Source organism: Zonotrichia albicollis, chromosome 12 (assembly GCF_047830755.1).
Source record: "Zonotrichia albicollis isolate bZonAlb1 chromosome 12, bZonAlb1.hap1, whole genome shotgun sequence".
Classification (NCBI taxonomy): domain Eukaryota; kingdom Metazoa; phylum Chordata; class Aves; order Passeriformes; family Passerellidae; genus Zonotrichia; species Zonotrichia albicollis.
Window position 1 is genome coordinate 21,896,889 of NC_133830.1, and position 20,116 is coordinate 21,917,004.

At 39.9% G+C, this 20,116-nt stretch overlaps 1 protein-coding gene across 3 annotated transcripts in view; it reads right to left on the reverse strand.

Moving 5' to 3' along the window:
* Positions 1 to 1,031: 1,031 nt before the first annotated feature.
* The window catches only part of BICD2 (BICD cargo adaptor 2), a 50,296-nt gene continuing 31,211 nt past the window's right edge, over positions 1,032 to 20,116 (reverse strand). For 2 of the 3 annotated variants that reach the window (XM_074550209.1, XM_005494336.3), the window contains exons 3-7: positions 18,890 to 19,042; positions 15,599 to 16,051; positions 13,561 to 14,580; positions 12,346 to 12,497; positions 1,032 to 6,425 (exon numbers count right to left, since the gene is read on the reverse strand). In XM_074550209.1, coding sequence (XP_074406310.1) covers positions 6,119 to 6,425; positions 12,346 to 12,497; positions 13,561 to 14,580; positions 15,599 to 16,051; positions 18,890 to 19,042 — 2,085 coding nt within the window. In that variant the 3' untranslated portion in view covers positions 1,032 to 6,118. The remainder of the gene's footprint in view (positions 6,426 to 12,345; positions 12,498 to 13,560; positions 14,581 to 15,598; positions 16,052 to 18,889; positions 19,043 to 20,116) is intronic. The other variant, XM_074550208.1, reaches the window with a different exon arrangement.

A 20,116-nucleotide genomic window follows, 5' to 3' on the forward strand; every position in this document is an offset into this window, starting at 1 on the left:
CAGGTCTGCTCTCACATGCATGCAGATGGATTTACATGTTTCTTCTGCAGATTATCCTGCAGGTAAAGCTCCTGTTATAGAAAATGCAGACCTCTACAATCAGGGCAAGTGTCCCAGTACACATGCTCTGCTAGTTCATCGCATACCCCTGAACAAGTGTTTTCAATGCCCAAGGAAAAACTGGCATCTTGCGCTCCAGCTATAATTTATGTTGATGAGCTGGTGTCATGCAGCTGACTGCTACCAGACAGAGAAACAACCAGCAGAATGGTTCTGAGAATCCTGCCTGGGGGCACAAGAGTTGTTAAACTAGAGTATAAAACTATATTGAATGTTTCTTGGGGACAACATGAAGTCACTGCCCCAGGAATATCTTTGTATAGATGGGGCAAACCTCAGCCTTGGCCTCAGAATTTTGGCATTCTCTCTTTCAGGGGCTTTTTGTGAGTTTGTTTGCTAATTCTACTGGACAAACATCAACTTAATGGATTTTCACTGAATCCCTGACTGGTTGGAAGGGACTTTAAAGACTATCTTGTTTCTCCACCTGCCATGAGCAGGGACATCTCCCACTAGACCAGGGTGCTCAGGGAACACTGCCAAGCCAGAAAATACTTCCAGGGAAGTGTTCCCGGCCAGGCTGGATGGGGCTCTAACAGTACGTGAGTATTTTGGAGAGTATATGAGAAATTAAGATGCAATTTCAGGATGAATTGCCAACACTGATACCATAGTTCTACCCTTAGTTTCCCTGTACAAGTGTTTGCAAGGGTGTTCAGTGACACACATTAAACCAGTCGGATCCAGGCCAAAACTAACCCATGAAGATGTCACAGAATAGGAGAGGATGGTGCTTCCTGAACGTGAGCACAAATAATTAATTTTCTAGTTCTGCAGAAAACTTCATGTGATGCATTCAGTTTCTTTCAGATAAAAATTAGTATTTATTTGGCCCCTGGCTGAAAATCCCCTCAGCCAACTACTTAAACCAGCACCTTTTTAAATCACAAAACAACAGGCAGAACAAGCAATTCCTTTTGTCTTTTATTGCTCCTGCCAATGTGACTACCTTTACGCAGGCACATTGCTTTCCTAGATTAAAAACTGTTTTATTAATCTGGAAGCAGTGTTTTGACCTCCACTCCTCCTCCCAAGGTTATCCAATTAACACAGTTATCATTTTAAGAAGCATAACTTTTTTGTTTTTCAGGTCTGTGTAAAGGTTACTTGGCAAGAATACATGCACAGGACGTTAAATGGAGACCAACCCACCACTAAAATGTAATGCACATGGAACATAATACAGTACTTTGACATAATTTCAAATAAATACCCACATACAAATGTAGTAATTTTAAATGCAACAATATTTCTTATGAATCAATAGTGTAACAGAAGATGGAAATATAAGTCCCCACATCTAAGAATAATAATGCTTTTTCCAGCAAACAGAAATCTTCTCTGCACTTTCAATATTAATTCAGTTTGTACTTTTTTTTAGAAGTGGGAGGGCTCCCCTCCAGCAAGTACCAATTAAATCATCCACATGAGCCTCACCAAGCCATTGAGAACCTGGCATGGCTTGTTGATGAGCTTCTCTCTTTCTGTTTGCTGAAATCACAATTAGATACAACATGCAAAGGAGATCCAATGTGCTGCGGTTCACATATGCACACATGTGCCGTGGCTCCTGCCCCCACCACCGCCCACAGTCAGCAACATTCCTGACACATTCCCAGACTGATACCATAAATGTGGCCATATACTGCTCATCTGCTCAAGACGAGTCCATCTGGCTCCCAAAGTGTAGTCATGTTTGTTCAGGTTTGTCGTTTTGATTTTTTCCTGTCTATACTCCGAATTTGCAAGGCTTTGCATGATGAAATATCATTGACTAACAGAATTTTTTACAATTCCTTGAATATATAAACTCTATAGTAAGCCTACCATTAAAAATGTGTGAAATGGGAGTTCACTTTGCACTTATTGCTCCACATCTTTAATAAATTCCAAACCAGCCATTCCGTTCCTCCTAAGTGACAGGACTTTAACCTACGCTACTCTAAGAGTCTCCTTTCAAATGATCAAAGGCACTACTGGCAATAATGAGTGACAGAAAGGCGCTGACAGATAACACCCTATCACTGACCACTTTAGAATTTTTCTTTCTAAATGTACCATAATTTGGCACAATAAAATGAAAAAGTAACAAAACAATTCCAATTTGGAATTTAACTGGTATAGTTGTATAAAATTCTGTTAATCGATAATACTTCAACTTCCTAAAACCCAGGAATTCTGGAATTTATATGTAATACTAATTATTTAATATTTTTCAAGTGCCTATTACTGTTTTAACCAGAGCAAAGTCAAGTTTTCTTCTTGTTACATTGAACTATTCCTAAGAATAATAATACAATATGAAAAAAACCCCAGAATTGGAATACCCTGGATTTCTTAATGAACATGGCAGTTAAAAAAATCAGTAATTTAAACATATAAAGCATAACATTTTAATAAAAAAAAAGATGCTGAAGCACAGCACATAGTTCAGCAGAGCTCCTGCTTTTTGTTGAAACTCTTTTCTAATCACAATCTAGAGCCTCCCCCCCCAAATCTCTGCCACATGCTGATATATAATTCATAAGTCACAAGTTTCAAATTGGAGAGAGACTATGAGCACAAACCACTGCATTTATATAAACCTTCTACATAAGGAATTAAAGAAGCTAAAGAAAAATATCAAAAGTGCACAGGCTTAACAATCAGGTAAAAATGAGCATCTGCAATGAAGTAAATTCCCCCATCCAAGATTTCTAGGACAGCACAGACTAATATGGTGAGGATTACATTTGAAGTAGGTTTCTTCAGCACTTGTAAGGTTTCTTACTGCAGCAGCACTTATAGGTAAAGCTTGTTTGTTTTATAGCTCCAGGCAGAAAGGGAAGGTTTCAGGTAGTATATAGCAAAAGGTGTTTTCAAAAGTTAGGATCGGGTCAGTGGTTTCCATTCTGTGTGCAATGGGCCACCACTTTGAACCAGAGTGAGAAGGGTTAAGAAATGTGTTGCACTGTTGGAAAGGCCTTCTCCAGGGACTACTCTACAGCTGAAAAATGGAAAAATAAAATAGCATTAGGAAAAAAAAAAAAAATCAGTGTTTATTTCTCAATCAACTGAAAACTTAACCCCATCCATGTGCTGCACAGGCAGGTTAGTTGGCTGAGGGTCTGTTATCTGGCTGGGGGAACAGCAGCCACTCCAGCTCGCAGATGCCTTTCCAGGGGGTGAACAAGGCTTTGTGGGCTCAGCCTGGAAGCAACAGCTTTGCAGAAAGAAGGATTCTTACAAGTACTGAATACAGCTTTGCTATTCAAGCATAAGTTAAAAGCAGTGAGTGTGCAAGAAATGTTTTCAGTGAAGCTTTAGGTTCTCCAGAAACATGCAGGTCAGAATATCATGCAGGCCTATGCAGAGAATCATTCAGAAGAGCCTGCTTGCAGAGGTAGGTGATGGCTTAAGGAATTTTCCATGCTTTACCCCAACCCATTGAGACTAATATGAAAGACTTATAGTAAATTAACATCTCAAGAAATTGTTAATCAAGAATTAAAAGACTCAGTCTTAAATATTACCTAAAAATACAAACAGCAGGATCAAGTCACTTTACACCATTCCTCAGTTCTTTTTCTGACAGGATAAACCATTACAGTGATAGACTCAAACAGCAGGCTGGCTGTTAAGGTTTTTTAAATATTTGCAGAAATGACTGAAGATGGAAATGATCGCTAAGGCTATTGGGCTAATAGCAAAATTGCTCACACTTGGAACTGACAGAAGGAGCCAAGCCTGAAAGCAATAGTCACTGTCTGGTAACTAGAATTGTTACAGAAAATTCCAACTAATTCAAAGAAAAACCTAACTGCATTTAATTAATTTCTCCAGTTTACCTTTTTGACATCAGTATTTTGCAAAAGTACTGTCACTAGAGACATGGAAGCAGTGAAAACTGTGTTAAAGCTCGCTACTATGGTGGAAGCAGAATTGTAACTGAGTCTATTAGAGCAGAGAAAGTTAGCATTCAAAAGCCTGCTTTCACGATGTATTAAATTGTACTTAATGTAGGAATGAGAAGAATAAAGGCCTTTTGGAAGATTGTGCAGCAAAGAGAAAAGCAGGACTGAAAATTATAAAAGGTATCTCTTCTAAAATATCAAGCCTGCTATTTAGCAATATTAAAGCTCAAATTCAGGAGAATTCAGTATTTTCTAAAAGTAGTAACAGACACCTAGGGCCTAGTTTCTAAAACCAGAACTGAAATTTATTTAAGCCCCAAGCAGTCATGTTTTAGAAATGTATTAGAATTTAATCACTTGAGGTTTTTTGATTCTTCTCAAGATCATTAGATGAAATTCTATTTCTGGGCTGCAGTATTTCCATGGTTCCCAGCTTTGAAGCAAAGTTCCATTTGTTTAAAATCTCACTGTAGCAATTTAGACTTTCCCCCAACATGCCTCAAAATATTGGGGAAGCCAAAATTTCCCATGGTTTCTCCTCAGTGGGAAAACCAGCCATGCTCTTATTAGCTTCTGTTAGCACTGGATATCTCCTGCGTGTGCATGGGCAGCACACGGAGCACGCTGGGAGCAAGGACAGGGACAGGCAGGGGAGCACAAGCACAGCACAGGGTTAGAATGGCTTTGGGAACCATGCTATCAAGCACTCACCAGCACAGGCTCACATTTCTTTTAGTAACACTACAGGCATATAAAAGTATTTGAAAGAGTACAAAATGAACAGGGCTTTACATTAAAATAAAGTCTGAGGCTAGGCACTTCAAACTCCAGGTTAAACAAAGAACTGTGCCTTTCTGTGCTCCACAAATTTTCCACAATTTTAGAAGCAAAGATTTTCAATCTTTTTCTGTTATGTAGGCACCAATTAGAAAGTAAACTTCTATACTGTCAAACATATTGTAATTAAGTGGGTAGAAAGGCCCCTTAAAAGTTCAATATCTGACAAAGGTTTATTAATTTTTAAACATTAATATGTGCACTAAGCTACTTCATAAATTACTATTAGCAGGATGATCTGGATCAATTTCCTGTGCCTCTAATGTAGAGCCCTGTGAAACACATGGCTTGCATATGGAATGCAGCATCTTCCGTGTACTTAAAAAAATGATCAGAGCTCTGAAATGCTACCTATTTACGTTAATACTGAGAAAAACTGTTTGTGACCAACAATGCTAGACCATAGTCACATTAATTCTACACATACATATTGTGTGGCTACTTTCCTGTAAAGGGTATCTCAGATGGGTTCTTTCCAAAGTGTTATGCTTGCAAGGAGCAACATAAGACCACACAGAACCTTTCAGGACATAACTTCTTAAAGTGGAACTATCTACCAGGTAGAATCCCAATTATTAATATTTTAACTTTTGTATCAGATGGAGTTAATATTGCATATTTTTAATATAAATGTGCAAGTTTCTTCTGATTATCCCTCTGAAGAGAGGGATGCAGAGTGTCCCTAATGCACCTGGTTTTTTTTTAGCTTTTATAGCCTATAAAAGCTTTAGGACTTTGGTTAGTGGTGATACAACAGCAAGTATTTAACATCCGCTACCACAGGCAAATTAAGTTTGACTCCAGTTTCCAAATGCTCTGAATTCTGGAGACAGCTCTAATTTTAACCTTTGTTTTTCACCACTTAAGCCACAGTAACAAAGAAGGTTTTCCGTTTGTTTCTGCCTATGAAAGCATTTATTGAAGTATGCTGCAACCCTGGAGAGGGGATCACATTTGTGCTATACAAACTACAGTAAGTAACACCAGATACATACTCTATCAGGCGTACTCTTAACACTTACCATAAAGAGCAAACCCCAGATATGTTAATTGTGGAAAAAGCTAACAGGTTTCCATTATTAAGTTGTTAATAGCATCCCCATACTTATGCATTAGTTACAGTTAGGACCACTGTAATACATTTGTATTACCTGGTTCAACAACATACTAGTAGGAGTCAACTTATTGTGACATTAGATATCGGGGATTTACGCTGACAGTTACAGCATAAAATAAGATGCAGAATATGGTTTCTCTAGACATGTGTCCTAGTCACAACAGATTTTATATTTCTCACTACAAAAGACCTGGTTGTTCAGGACAGATCCTTCAGACCTGTCCCCACAGGACCGAATGGGACTTACACTGGGGTTACTGCCCTTGGCTTTGGAGGCAGACTTTGTGCGCACCCTTTTGGACTGCTCATGGTCCAGTTCCAAATGTTCCAGGCGCTGGGTCAAGGCCAGTTTCTGTTGGATAGCCATCCGAAGCAAGGAGTTCAGAGTCTTCTTCTCATCCTCGGCTGCTGCAAGTTGCCGCTGCATTTCATCCAGCTGTGTGACATACTCATCACATCTGCAATGAAATACATCAATCTTTAGCAATACTGGTTCCATTATAAACACCTTCCAACATAAGCCCATGTGTCCAGCCTATACAGGAGTGATAGCTTTGCAGCTGCTTATATACAAACTCTTAAACAGGAACTTCAACTAAACTTGTAGAAAACCACAACTACTTCTCACTGGGGTTCTAAGAATCCCACACTCAGCACTTCATGTTTGTGGTTTTCAAGATGGTGTATAATTAACAGCCTCCTTGGAGAGAGGAAGTGTGGAGCCTGATGTATCTGTACTCATGTCTGAATGTCAGTGAGATGTCCTCATAGACCCCATGCAGTCATACTACTTTTGTCTGTGCTTACAGAGTGGTTCTAAGCTTCAGGCTGGAAAGGGTCTGACGGCAGCAACAAGAGCGTTGTGAAATGGCCACCTGAACTGTGCTGTTTGTTACCTTACACAAAGTCCAAGTAAGAAATCTTCAGCGGTGACTGAACAGCGCTATTAAAAACAAGCATCCTTCAGAATTCTACTTTAACCTGCTCTGATTTTGCTGCAAGTAGTGGCTGTCTTTTCAATAGCAAGTGGCCTTTATTTAATTGATCTCACCATCAAAATCAATTTCAGAACAATTAAAGGAACTATGTTAGTGTCAAGGCTGTGGTAAAACTATATGAATGCCTCAAGCTGTTCCATCTACAGACATTGTCACTGAGTCTGGAAGCTGCTTAACTTAAAAAATTAAAGTCTACCTGTAGATCCATATAGAGACAACAATTATGCATATGGATAGAGAAGTAAATATTCATAGGTACCAGCTGGAATTTACCATTTGCAAAGTACAACTTCTTCATAAAAGCAGAAATATCAGCAGAGAAGTTCCTTTAAATTTTGAAATGGAAAAGCCCCTGACTTAAAGGGACAGTTATCATTAGGTAATATAAAGCAGACTGCAAAAAAACCCAGCACAAAACAAAACCCCATTGATATGCAGATTCATCAGCTGTGCTTATGCTATCAAACTCTAGTCTCCCTGATTTTAAATAGGAGGATTAGGCTTATATGCCTAATTATATTTGCTTGGGAATATAAATAGGAAAAAGAAAATCCAGATTTTTATTTTTGAATACACAGAGATGTTAAATAGCAACTCAGTAATATGAACATATAGTTCATATGCATGAACTATAACTGCACTGTAGCTTTACAGACCAGGAAGTTTGGGTGAGTTTGGGGCCCCCACATGCACAGGAATCTGTCCCCTCGCCTCTCTGGGCATCCTGCTCTGGAGTTCCTCACACCCTCTCCCACACTGTGCAGCCCAGGAGAAACCAGTATGTGAGGGGTCCTTCTTTAAAAAAAAAAAACAAAAACAAATAATCAAACCCAGGAACCTTAAACTTGCTGGAACACCGACACCCACCCTTCTCAGTGTGGTCAGATGGACTTATACCAACTGCTACACGCCAGGGAGTGGAAGCCAGACTCTGGGCCAGATCTTGTCCCATTGACCCATTTCAGCTCTAGAGACGAAGTAAGATTGAAACAGCCCTGGGAAGTCTGAAAAGACTAAAATAATCTTGAAAGTGTAAGAGTCTTCCCCTCTGAGGGATGGCGTCACCAGCTTCAGAAGGAGGGTGTGGCCACAAAACTGAACAGCTCCCAGCATCCTACTGACCCTGGGCCCTGCTGCTCCAGAGTGTCAGAGAGGTGTTTTCTTTCCCTTTGGGGTGGGAGCAAGACACAGGCTAAAGATTTCTGGGGGGACAGAGAGGCTGTGGGGTTTCACCCTAGCTTTGAAACCCACTCATGCCATCTGAGGTGAAAAGCAAGGTGTGGTTATATTAGAAGTGAGCTTTCTGCTATCTTTTCTGTGCACATCTTGAACCCGATTCTTTCCAAGCTCCACTATTGCAAACCAGGGGGATGTCCTGAATAACATTACCAATTCCTTGAGAAATGAAATGTGATTGCTTCAGCAAAATATGATCTGGCACTGGAGTGACCTGTCCCTGTTGCCCTTGTTCATGCTCAATATTATAGTCCCAAAAAATTTGGGACGCGTAAAAAAACATGCAGAGGTTCCGCCCCACTCTCTTCCAGCTTCTTTCTTGTGAATGAAAACATATCCATATTTTTGTACAGAACACATAGTTAATGTAGCCCCAAAACTTGCAGCTCAGTGAAACAGCACCAAGATTGCTGCTGTCTTGATTTGTCATGCAGCAGAGAAGTCTTAATCCAGGCCAGCTAAAGCAAGGGGAAGAGAACTCTTCACCGCCATCCCATTTGGAACAAAAAGAGATAAGGAAGAGAAAACCAAACCATTGCAGTAAAGCAGAGCAGGGACTTCCCACACCATCTTACTAATGTTCTGGTATCACTCCTGCATCTTGACCAAGTACAGCCAGTTGTGCCAAAGCCAATGGCTGACTGGCCTTTCTAGGCCTGGCATCTAGCCTAGAAAGCAGTGAAGTCTTTCCCATGTGAGGCAAGCTGTAATTAAAGCCAGGATTTTGACTCCAAAAGATTATTGTAGCAAGTCATTATCTCACAGAGCTTTCCTGTTAGCACAGAAGTTTACAACATCAACTTACTGTCCCTAGAAATTACAAAGTATTCACTATTTCAAATACCTAAATTGGTTCTTTGGTTTTTTTGTTTTCCATAAAACTCTATTTGGGGAGTTTTTCCTTTCTTCCCCACAAAAAGGGAAGTGTTGTCAGTAGCATATGTGCAGCTGCAGCTTTAACTGTACTTGAGCAACCAATTTCTTCTGTAGAAGAGACAACTGGGGAGAAGCAGGAGCATTAGTTACTCTGCCTACACACCATCCTTCACCCTGAACCTGCTTTCCTGATTCTTTAATCCAAAAGGAATAATATAGCCGCATACTCAAACCTTGTCCTGGTGCAAGCACGGCTGTCCTGAGTCAAGGAACATCACACTGTACAAAGCACAGCAATCATTTACTGGAACAAGGGGATAAGAAGTTTTCTAGAAGTGGCTGTACATGTTGCACACAGAGGTGGACTGGGATCTGCACTACTTTCTTCCTTCACACTGCTCACTGACTCCCAATTTCATTTTCCCAAAAAAACCCAAACCAAAACCCAGCAATGTTGCCTCCCTAACCATCTAGGATGACACAGGCTCTGGACCTGCTTCAGTTGGTGGCAGCAGCAGCTATAGCAGCATATCTTTGTGCCCTGTGTATTTTTACTGCTTTGACAGAACAATAAAGGCTCTTTCCTCTTTTACCATTCCATTTGTCATGTACTAGGCTACTTCCCAGCTAAATATTCAATAAAATCAGAATAGAAGATGTCTTTCTTTTAAAAATACCTTTGAAAGAATATAATTTGGCTTTCACGCTTTTAGGAAGAATGTGAAATTAGTATCAACCTGCTATACTTTCACACATTGGCAGCTTTAAGTAGATAGTGAACACAAGGTTCTGATTCTGCCCATTTTCTTAGTACTGGTAATTAACAACAACAAAAAAAGAAGCTTAGGAAACATCAACTAGATTTTTAAAAACAACACCAGCTATATACAAATATATACACCGAGAAAATAAACATTCTGAGTGTTAAATATAATGGTGAGAAATAAAAACTAAATCTTCTAAAACTCTCTGAAACCAAACTATTGAAAAACCTAACTTGGCATTTTCCAAACCTGCATATGACTGCTTCCCACAAACATTGGTTTGTCCTTAGTTCTACAGACCACTTTATGTAAGGGTCAGCATGTAATAGTTTTAATATCATTTATATGTAAATTCATTAGTAAATCAAGCCCTGTTCCAGGACAAAAAAAAAAAAAAAAAAAAAAAAAAAGTGATTTAACCAAAAGCACCTGGGCATACGCATATCTTTCCCCTCTTCCCTGCAATCAATGAAGACCACATGACAACTTCCAAGGAACCAAGACAGGTGACTCAACAGTGACTGAAGGAGGCACTAGAGACAAGCATCAACTACATCTACCTCGAACTACATCTACCTCGAGAGATTCTACTGTCAACTCACTAAGGAAATTCAAACATGCAGTATTAAAATCACAATTTCTCAGCTTTATTAAAAACTGGGAAACGTATTAGCAGAGACACAATTAAAATGAGATTAAAATGAGCACTGACTGCATTCAGCTGTAAGAGATCAGCCACCTGCTGTTTCTAACTCAATCTTTATATTAGAAATTAATAGTAAAGACACATTTTTAACACCTTCCCCCACCTTTTCCTTACCCCAGGCTCTAATTCCAAGCTCTTCAGCTCTCCCCACCCCACACCACCCAAGCCATGCATGTGCTTTGCTTTTTACATCACACAAGCACTGACACTTTCTATGAATTGTCAAACATAACCAGGACTTGTGAATCTAAACCATGAAGACAAATAGTTGTTGCTGCAATAACCTCCTGTATTTTAAAGTAATTCACTTTCCACTTTGATTAAAACCAAAAGCGCAGACAAACTGCCAAACAAGAGCTGGCACAGTGTACTGTGTGGAGCTCTCTGCACCATTATTATTCCACAAGAATGCATCCTGTGGTTCTCTCTCTTAGCACCAGTGTTCAAGCAGAGCATCAGGAACATGGGAAGGTGGTGTGACATAGACACTTCAACAAATCTCTGGAAGAATGTTACAACCCAAGTCCAGTGCCTATCTACAAGAGGCACCTTCACCAAGGTTGAATGTCAACATATGCAGCCCTACATTTTAGTTCTCAGACACAGAGTCTAGAGCAGGCACCTCAGTGCTGTAAACGCGAGTGTGTGCACAACATCATTTATGGGGTTTTGTAGCATGTCCATTGGATAGTGAAATGCCTTTGCCATGCCTGCACATCTCCTTGCTTTCACAGGGATGCTGACAGCCCAGACCTTTTTTAGTCTCTAGATGCCATTCATCACCTCCTGATCTAGCACGAGGAATAGGAGGTAAATGCTGTTATTCCCATCTGGGAACCCCTTTCTGGAAATGCTCAAAGTCACATCTTCTGTGTCTAGCTTTTCTGAGTATTAATGAGGAACAGCTGAGGGAGCTGGGTTTATTTAGTCTTGTCAAGAAGCGGCTTGGGAGGGTCTCATCACTCTCTACAACTGCTGGAGAGGCAGTAGTGAGGTGGGGCCAGTTTCTTCTGCTGTGCCTGCAGTGAGAGGATCACAGGAAATGGCCTTGAGCTGAGACAGGGGAGATTCAGAGTAGGTATTAAAAAAATGTTTTCACTGTTCAGGTGGCCAGGCATTGGAATAGGCTGCCCAGGAAGGTGGTGGAGTCATCCTCCCTGGAGGTGTTCAAAAAGCATCTGGATGCAGTGCTGGGTGATGTGGGTTAGAGGTTAAATGGTAGTGCTGGGTTGGCAGTTGGACTTAATCATCTTAAAGATCTCTCCCAGACTTGATGATTTAGTGATTCCATTTATCACACCATAAAGCACAACTAAGAAGCAGAAGCAAGTTCCAAAGACAAAGCAATCAAATCATCTGACACAGGTCAGTGAAACGACAGATGCCAATTGCAGGATGGACAGCCTAAGAATACCAGAATGTTTGCAACATCTTTACCTCTTCCTAGATCATCGAGGTGAAGCATCCCATCTTCCATGTACAATAAATGCTCATTTTCCATTGTTAAATGTCACTCCTCAGAGCTAATCGCTTCAAGAACCAGGGAAAACAGGTAATCTCCCAACCAACTTGAATAAACACTGCCACAACAGCTTTATGTTTTGTAGCAGCACACTCTATCCATACATGTTCCTCATCAACAGGAGCATATCACAGACACACACACACACACTGCAAGCAATGATCTTGGGAAGAAGCACCTACTGCTTCACTCTCTGCATGGTGGATGGGAAGGATGTTCAACTCTTCCCCACACAAGTAAGGAATTAAATTTTGGGGCGTTCATTATATTTGTTACCTTGTAGCAAACATAGCTCTCAGGGAAGAGAAGGTGGCAGCATCCTCCTTCAAAGCCTTCAGCTCATTTCGCAGCTTCATCATGGTCTCTGTAACCATTGCCTTCTCATTCTCATACTTGCTTTTTAAGTTGGCAAGGGCTACTTCTGCAGTCTGTTGGTTACCAGGGAGAACAGAAACATAACATTTAATGAAACTCTTCATCAAATGTCTGGCTAAAAGATTTTTAATCACTAATCACAGAATGAAACATTTACTTTGTACTGGAATGTTAAACTTGTGGTCAACCTATCTTGTATAGATAAAATTTCATTTCTGAACACTGGGAATAGACACAGTCATCTCTTACTCCCATTAACCATGCAGCAGCATTAAGAAAGTTACAGAATATAGATGTAGAGAAACCTATCTACTAGCAACACAAAGGAACAAAACAATCTACTTAGTATCTCAATACTTAAATGCATTTGTCAATCACTAGCACAGTTCTCTCTTATAGCATCTTACTTATCTTACATTTGGGACACCTTTATTAAAATGTGCAAAAGAAAACTTAATGTGTTTATTTCATTCTTAAACGCCACTAGTAGTTTAGTAGTCTAAACTACCTTTTTTTAAGACCATTTACATTTAAGTGTAGAGATGAAGATGAAGCATGTCACATGGTTCTTCAATGGCAGTTATTTTCACCTACTGCATTGCTAATGTTGTTGTAATGTCCAATCCCCAAAGACTGTTTTTACCTTTCACCTCTGTTATTTTGACCACATTCTTATATCACATTCCCATTTTGAAAGGCTCTCTTTTATTTTGGAGTTTGAGAGAGAACAATACTTAAATTTCAGAACTCTTTTAAGGGTAACTACTAGAATTCTTTCAAGTAGAAAATAAGATTACCTCTTCATTTTAGGTGTCCTGCGTTAAAAATAACGGATCTAATTCAGACAGACAGTAGATTGAAGCTACCTTAACCTTAAAAAAGTCTCAGGAGTACGTGAGAACCTGAAATCAGTTACAGCCCCAGTGCTCATCTTTAGATGGGACAGCTGGGTGCCTCTAATGGAACAGCCAGCTTCAGGCTCAGACTAGTGAAATAACAGCAACGAAAGCCCCACAGAACTGAAGGAATGGCAGAATGAATTACAAGAAAAATTTTCTTTTGCTTATGACCTAGTTGCCTAACATCGTAACCTTCAAACCTCTAAGACCCGGTTACCTGTTTGTTGGCTTTCAGCACAGTTCTCAGAGTTGCTATCTGTTCCCTCTTGGTGCTCAGCAAGGATTTCAGCTTCAGGATTTCTTCCATAAGAGCTTCCTTGTCTTTGTCCACCACTGGGCCAAGCTCTTGAGTAGCAACGCGCTGCCTGGACAGCTCAGTTGTTCTGTCCACAGCAGCCTGCAGGTGCTTGATCTGATCCCGAATGATAGCAATCAAGTTGTAAATGTTCATCGGTTCCTTCCGAGGATCTGACACAGGGGATGGCAGAGATGACACCGGGGATGGGCTGCTGTCACCACTTCCATTCTCTGTCTTTCCCAGCTCAATAGTTAACAGCCCTTTAGAAAGAAGAATGGGAGACCTTCTTCCCTTGACGTCTGGACTACTGCGTTCACCTTTACCTTCCTTGTAGTAGTCCAGCATCACTCTGTTTGGAGTTTCATTGTTGCACATGCAGACATGGTGGTACAAATTGGCCAGCTCTTCACTGAAGGTGACTAGTTCATCTTGAGCCACGCTGAGGCTGCCCTGTGTTTCTCCAGCGACATCACTGACCTTCTTCAGCTCCTTCTCCAGCCTGGCCATCTGTTCTCTATCATGCCTACTGGACTTTTCCAGTGAGGTGATCTTTTCAGTGAGAGCTTGGCTCTCAGTCTCATATCTACTCTTCTCCTCCTCATACTTAGACTCACATTCTTTGTATTTTGCCTTCAAATTTTTGAGCTCTTCCTTCAGGTCAGTAATTTCTGCCACAGCCACTTTGTACTTGCATTCCAGGATCTCTGGCCCATTGATGTCAACTTCATAATAGTCTCCATCTTCATGGCTATCTCGGTCCTTCTCGTTATCAAGGGCAGACTGACGCTCCTTACTGGCCTGGAGCTTCTTCATGGCATTCAGATTTTCAGTAAGCCTGCCAATTTTCTCATGCTGCTCTGAGAGGGCCCCCCGTGTATTTTCCAGCTGCTTCTGAGATTCCTGCAGCGTTGTTAACAAGTTAACCTTCTCTCTTTCCATCTGAAATGCAGGAACATAGACATCTATGTTAAGGGAATTGTATCACTTAAATGGTTTTAACTCTAAGAGACAGCAACTTAGCCAACAGTCCATATGGTTACAGAAATTCAATCACTTGCACATTATAAGAAAGTCTCCACAAGGTGGAGTCTCTAAAATTATCTCCAGTTACAGTGTTCATAGCCAATTCTTTCCTATCTCCTGGACAAAATGCACACTTTTACACATTTATTCTCTAGGTGATGGTCTCATTGTAAAAACTTTCTTTCAACAAGCTAAAGTTCATTGCTATCTTCTAAATTATCAAGTAAATTCTAGAAAACACAGAGTTACTCTATGGTGAAAGCTTGGAACTTTATGAAAGACTCAGAAATACCAAAACCTTTTCAAGTTTTTCTTCTTAAATTTCTCATTTTTAAAAATTCTGACAGCTTTTTGCATAAGGGCTTTTTCTTACGGAACATAATTTAAAACACGTCTGACAAAATATTAGTAGTAAACAGAAAAGTGCGCCTTGTTTTAAACTCTCCAACCTCCTAATTGCACAAATATAGCACAGAAATGCTTGGTGCTGATCACAAATATAGCACAGAAATGTTTGGTGCTGATTAAGACTTTATGCTCTTTGAACTAATTACAGAAAATATGAGTACAAAACTTCTTTTGATGAAGGTGATTGGAGTACCTTTCAATTTTGAAACAAACCACTATTGTTCTTGGAAGTGACATAATGAAGTAGACACAGCAAGTATTGCACAGGAGATGCATTAGAACTTTCCACCAAGGAAAGGACATGACTACCAACTCCATTGCATTAAAAACAAAAAAGAAAGGAAAAGAAAAAAAGCTGTGGTTTTTCACTGACAAACATTTAACACCCTCAAATTCTAAAACAATTGAAGCCTTGAAAAATACAGTATAAACAGTACCATGTGAGATACCAAAAAGACTGAAATTACATCCCAAATGAACTTTAGGAGCTATTTGGAAGTAGACAGCTTTTAGGAAACCCATTTACCTGTACAAGCTGCTGTTTCAGCTTCTGGATTTCAGAAATGTTTAATTCACTCAGAAGATCTGAAACCAGACTTGGGGCTGGAGGGAAGCTTTCATTTTTCTTGGGCGTTGAAGTACTGTTTTTGCCATTGCTGAGTTTGCTGAGGCAGTTTTGTTCAAACCCATTCAAGATTTCATCATTATTGGGCTCTGTGGCTTCATCGCTGAACTTCAGCCCATCCAAAGAGATGTTTAAGTGGCTGTTGTACATGGAATCATTGATGTTCATGTAGTGAGACAGCTCCTTCCGAAGGTTGTTCTTCTGCTCCCGCTCTGTCTTCAGAGTTTCCAAGGCCTCCTCAAGTTGGCGCTCAGAGATCTCCTTCAGCCGGATGGCATCTTCCAGCTGGCTATTGAGAAACTCGGTTTCCTCTTCCAGCCTTTTGATTTCATGTTTCAAGCCTTCAAACTCCACCTGGAGATATACAAAGTGGGGGGGGAAATCTCTGATGAAAATGGCTGCCTGCAAGGCACTGAGTCATTTTGCTTTTGAATGTTTGATGTCAATTAAATATTATAGAAATAGAATACTTTTTTCATTTCTGGAGTCTAGTTTTAGCACTATGACTGTAAACATGGCTTACGTAATTTACCTTTACAGAGACTACAGAATAAATTCACTAAGCAAACTGTCAAATGAGCTCATCTATTCCAGCTCAATCAGAACAGGTGGGAGATACAGTGTGTCTGATACAGAAGCATCCAAAAACAGTCTTTCCTAGCTCTACATGCAAACATTTGTTTGATTAAAAAATTCCCTGGCCAGCCTTCCCACAAAGTTAAGCTTCACATTTCCAAAACTGGCACGATAAAGGTACACTTTGACACTCTGCTTCACTGCCATTCAAATACACACCACTGGGTTAAAACTGTGATCAAGCTCTGCTTTGATACATTTTAATTAAAATGTTTTAACATTTCCCTCATTATCATTTCCGCACATCTTGAAAGGGCTACAATTCAGATTCTACACTTGATATTCACATTGATGAGTTTGATGGCATGCTATCTATCACATCTAGTACTGGACTTTTCTAAATCTCTCTTGCATTGAAATTACGTACACAAACAATTCATGTATAATTTTTAATCACCTGGGAGTAGCAAGGAGGAAGCAAACAAAGAATATTCTTCTTTACTCTGAAAGAAAGGAACTCATACCATATGATATCTCACATTATTTATTTTTTGCCAATTGCTAAATAAATTTTAGATGTCAACATAGAGCCACCTGGGAGTGCAGACCAGGAATCAAATATGTTAATTCAGTGTTGCCTGGGAAAACTTGATGGCTGCTTCTAGTTACATGAGTAACTAGAATAATTAAAAACTAGCATAATTAAAAGTTCATCGAGTAGGATTAGGACAAGGTAGAAAATTAATCCACTGCCGTGAAAAGAACAAGCTCTTGGTTCTGTATACTTCCACTAAGATAAAATACTTCAGACTGTAGTCTATTTTCAAAGTTTCCAGAATAATAATACAGCAGTCAATAACTACTAGCAAATATTGAGATAGCATCTGAGGTTAAATTTAGCTCAGGCCAGAGTGGCAGCATTCTCCAGTATTGTTATTCTAGAATGAGAACATGGAGCTGGGAACTTTCACCTGCTGCTCTGAATATGATGAATGAGAAAAAAAGGTAAAATCCAAAAGTAAACAACTACATAGGTTTGATTTTGTCAGTTCCCTCTCTCTTCCAGCCTGCATCAAGAGCATAACAGCCCCTTTTGTCTCTACTACATGATGTCAGAGTGCCCAAAACTGCATAATTAAACCAAATATATGCAGATGAGAACAGGTCCAACCTGGAATCCTGTTTTGCACAGTGAGGCCCAGAGTAATCAACAGAGATACAGAGTTTCACTTGGACATAAATAAAATACATTCGATACCCCACATATCTAGCCTGACAGGGCAGCCTTCATTCATTACACTGAAGGAGTTCTGCAGCAAATTCTACAGAGATTTTACTATGTGCTAACCACAACAGATGGTATTAACATTGAGTTTTCTAAAGAATTTTGATTTCAGGAATATTTTCATGGAACTGTAGAATCAGAGAATAGTTTGGGCAGGGAGGGACCTTAAAATTAATCTCATTCCTCCCTCTGTCATGGGTAGGAACGCCTTCATCTAGACCAGGTTGCTCCTCCAAGCTCTGCCCAACCTGGCCTTGAACATTTCCAGGGATGAGGTAGCTGCAGCTGCTCTGGGCAACCTGTGCCAGGGCCTTACGACCCTAACAGCCAAAAATTTCTACTTAATATCCCATCTATCCCTGCCCTCTGGCAGTGGGAAGCCATTCCCCCTTGTCCAAGGTCCCTTTCCAGCTTTCTTGGAGCCCCCTTAGGTACTGGAAGGTTGCCCTGGAGCCATCTCTTCTTCAGACAGAACACCCCTAGGTCTCCCAGCCTGTTTCCAGAGCAGAGGGGCTCCAGCCCTAGCAGCATCTACGTCCTTCACATTCCCAACTGAACTTTTTTTATGCAACGGAACCGACAGCTACCCGAAGAATAAAAATAGGAAGTCACACACTGACAGATGAAGATAAGTGAACCATGCCAAAGACCACATCTATCTTAATTAGCTCCACAAATGATAACTCAGGGAAGTTCTTAAGAAATTCCAAGAATGCAGTTTTCTAAAACTCTGGAAATAGCTGGAACTGTACAATTAAACATGGCCTTTCAGACAAGCAGTCACACAGATGTGACAGTGCAGAGCAACTATAACAGCATTCCAGGTTTATTGCAAGTAGCTAGAAGAGTAGCACAGAAACGGAGAGAGAAGATAAGGATAAAGTAGCAATTAAAACATGTTTCAGAAACATGATCAGAAACACTCCTATTTCCAGATACTGTAGAAGGGGAAGGATGGATGGATGGATGGATGGATGGATGGATGGATGGATGGATGGATGGATGGATGGCAGGCATTGTAAAGACACACTGAAAAACTACTGCAGCAAAAGGACTAAAACAAGTAACAAAGCAGAGTGATAGAGACTTTTCTTTCATCAGAGAAAGAGAATGCAATGGAAGGACTTGGAAGTCAAAGTATTATGAAGTATTATGACTGTGTATAGAGTGAGAAAGGACAAGTCTTGGTGCTAAAATGTAGAGCTTATAGTCTCAAAAGTAGTACAAAGATAGAAAATAAGTAGGTGTATGCTCAAATGAGACAGAACCATGCTGTAGCACAGGAATTAACTGGTACTACCAAAGCAATGCCCACTGGTTGGAAAACTTGCCTGACTTTGCTTCAGGACAGACACTTGTTTCTGGAGACAGATGTTTTCCTCTTCAAGTTCAGTATAGTCTTGCAGCAAACGTGCTTCTCGGAATTTATATTCCTTAATATCATCTCGCAGACGGGCCCTTTGGATCTCCACATTTTGGTTGACCTGGGAAAACAAACAAAGCAAAACAAAAATGGTGGCACCTGGATCAACTACAATTCAATTTCAAAATTTTATATCTTTTTTATCTTTTTTATATGCACAAATTCATTGAATTATATTGAAACATATTGAAATTATATATTTTCCCCTCATCCTCCAAAATTACAGAAAACGAAGTCATTTGCACAATAATTAGATTTTGTATTCTTGATTTTCTAACAAATTCTCACTATTGACTCAAAAGAAGTCAAGAAAAAAGCAGCATTTACACTTGTGTTGTTTCACTGGCTGTAGCAACCAGAAGTTTTCCAGACCAGAAGTCAGTACCCAAATCTGTTTCAACTTTAACAAGAAGGGCCTTTTCACAAGAGAAAGTCAGAGTCAGATGAGTCCAGATGTTCTTATTTGGACATGTATTTGCTGCTGCTTTTCAACAGACATTTTCTTTATAACCAGAGCAATAAGTTGAAAACATGAGAGAATTAATTCCACTGGAGAAAGACACTGAGTTAAAACCCATGAAGCCTAAGATCTCAGGTTGAGAAAAAATAGAAACTAGTTGACATAAAATACTCCCGTTCCTTAGCCCCAAGACTTGCGCAGGACTTAACGAAAGACTTAAAAAAAAAAGTTAGCATTGTTTTGAAAGATAAGAAGTAAAAACCAATATATTGGTGTAGTATGACCTTGGGATCTTTCATGAACGTACACAGACACTTGAATAAATTGAGCTGGAACATAGAAAGCTATAGAAATGGCTCACTGCACTTATTTTTTATTTTTTCCAATATTATTTTCCTTCAAGTCCTATCTTCAAACACTTAACTCATACAAAGTGAAAAAGTATGTTCTAAAACATTAACAGAATCAGCTTCAGATATAGGCAAACAGGAAATACAGTTGCCTAAAAAAATAGTATTTTTGTAACTGTGCCCACGGTATGATGGAGTAGTTTTCCACACTTCTAATTCAAAACCCCTGCTAGCTGCTGACAGAGGCAGCCTGTCACTTCAGCTGGCATATGGGACCTGCTGCCTGATCTCACCTGTCCTGCAGCCCAAGAAAGCTTCAGACTCA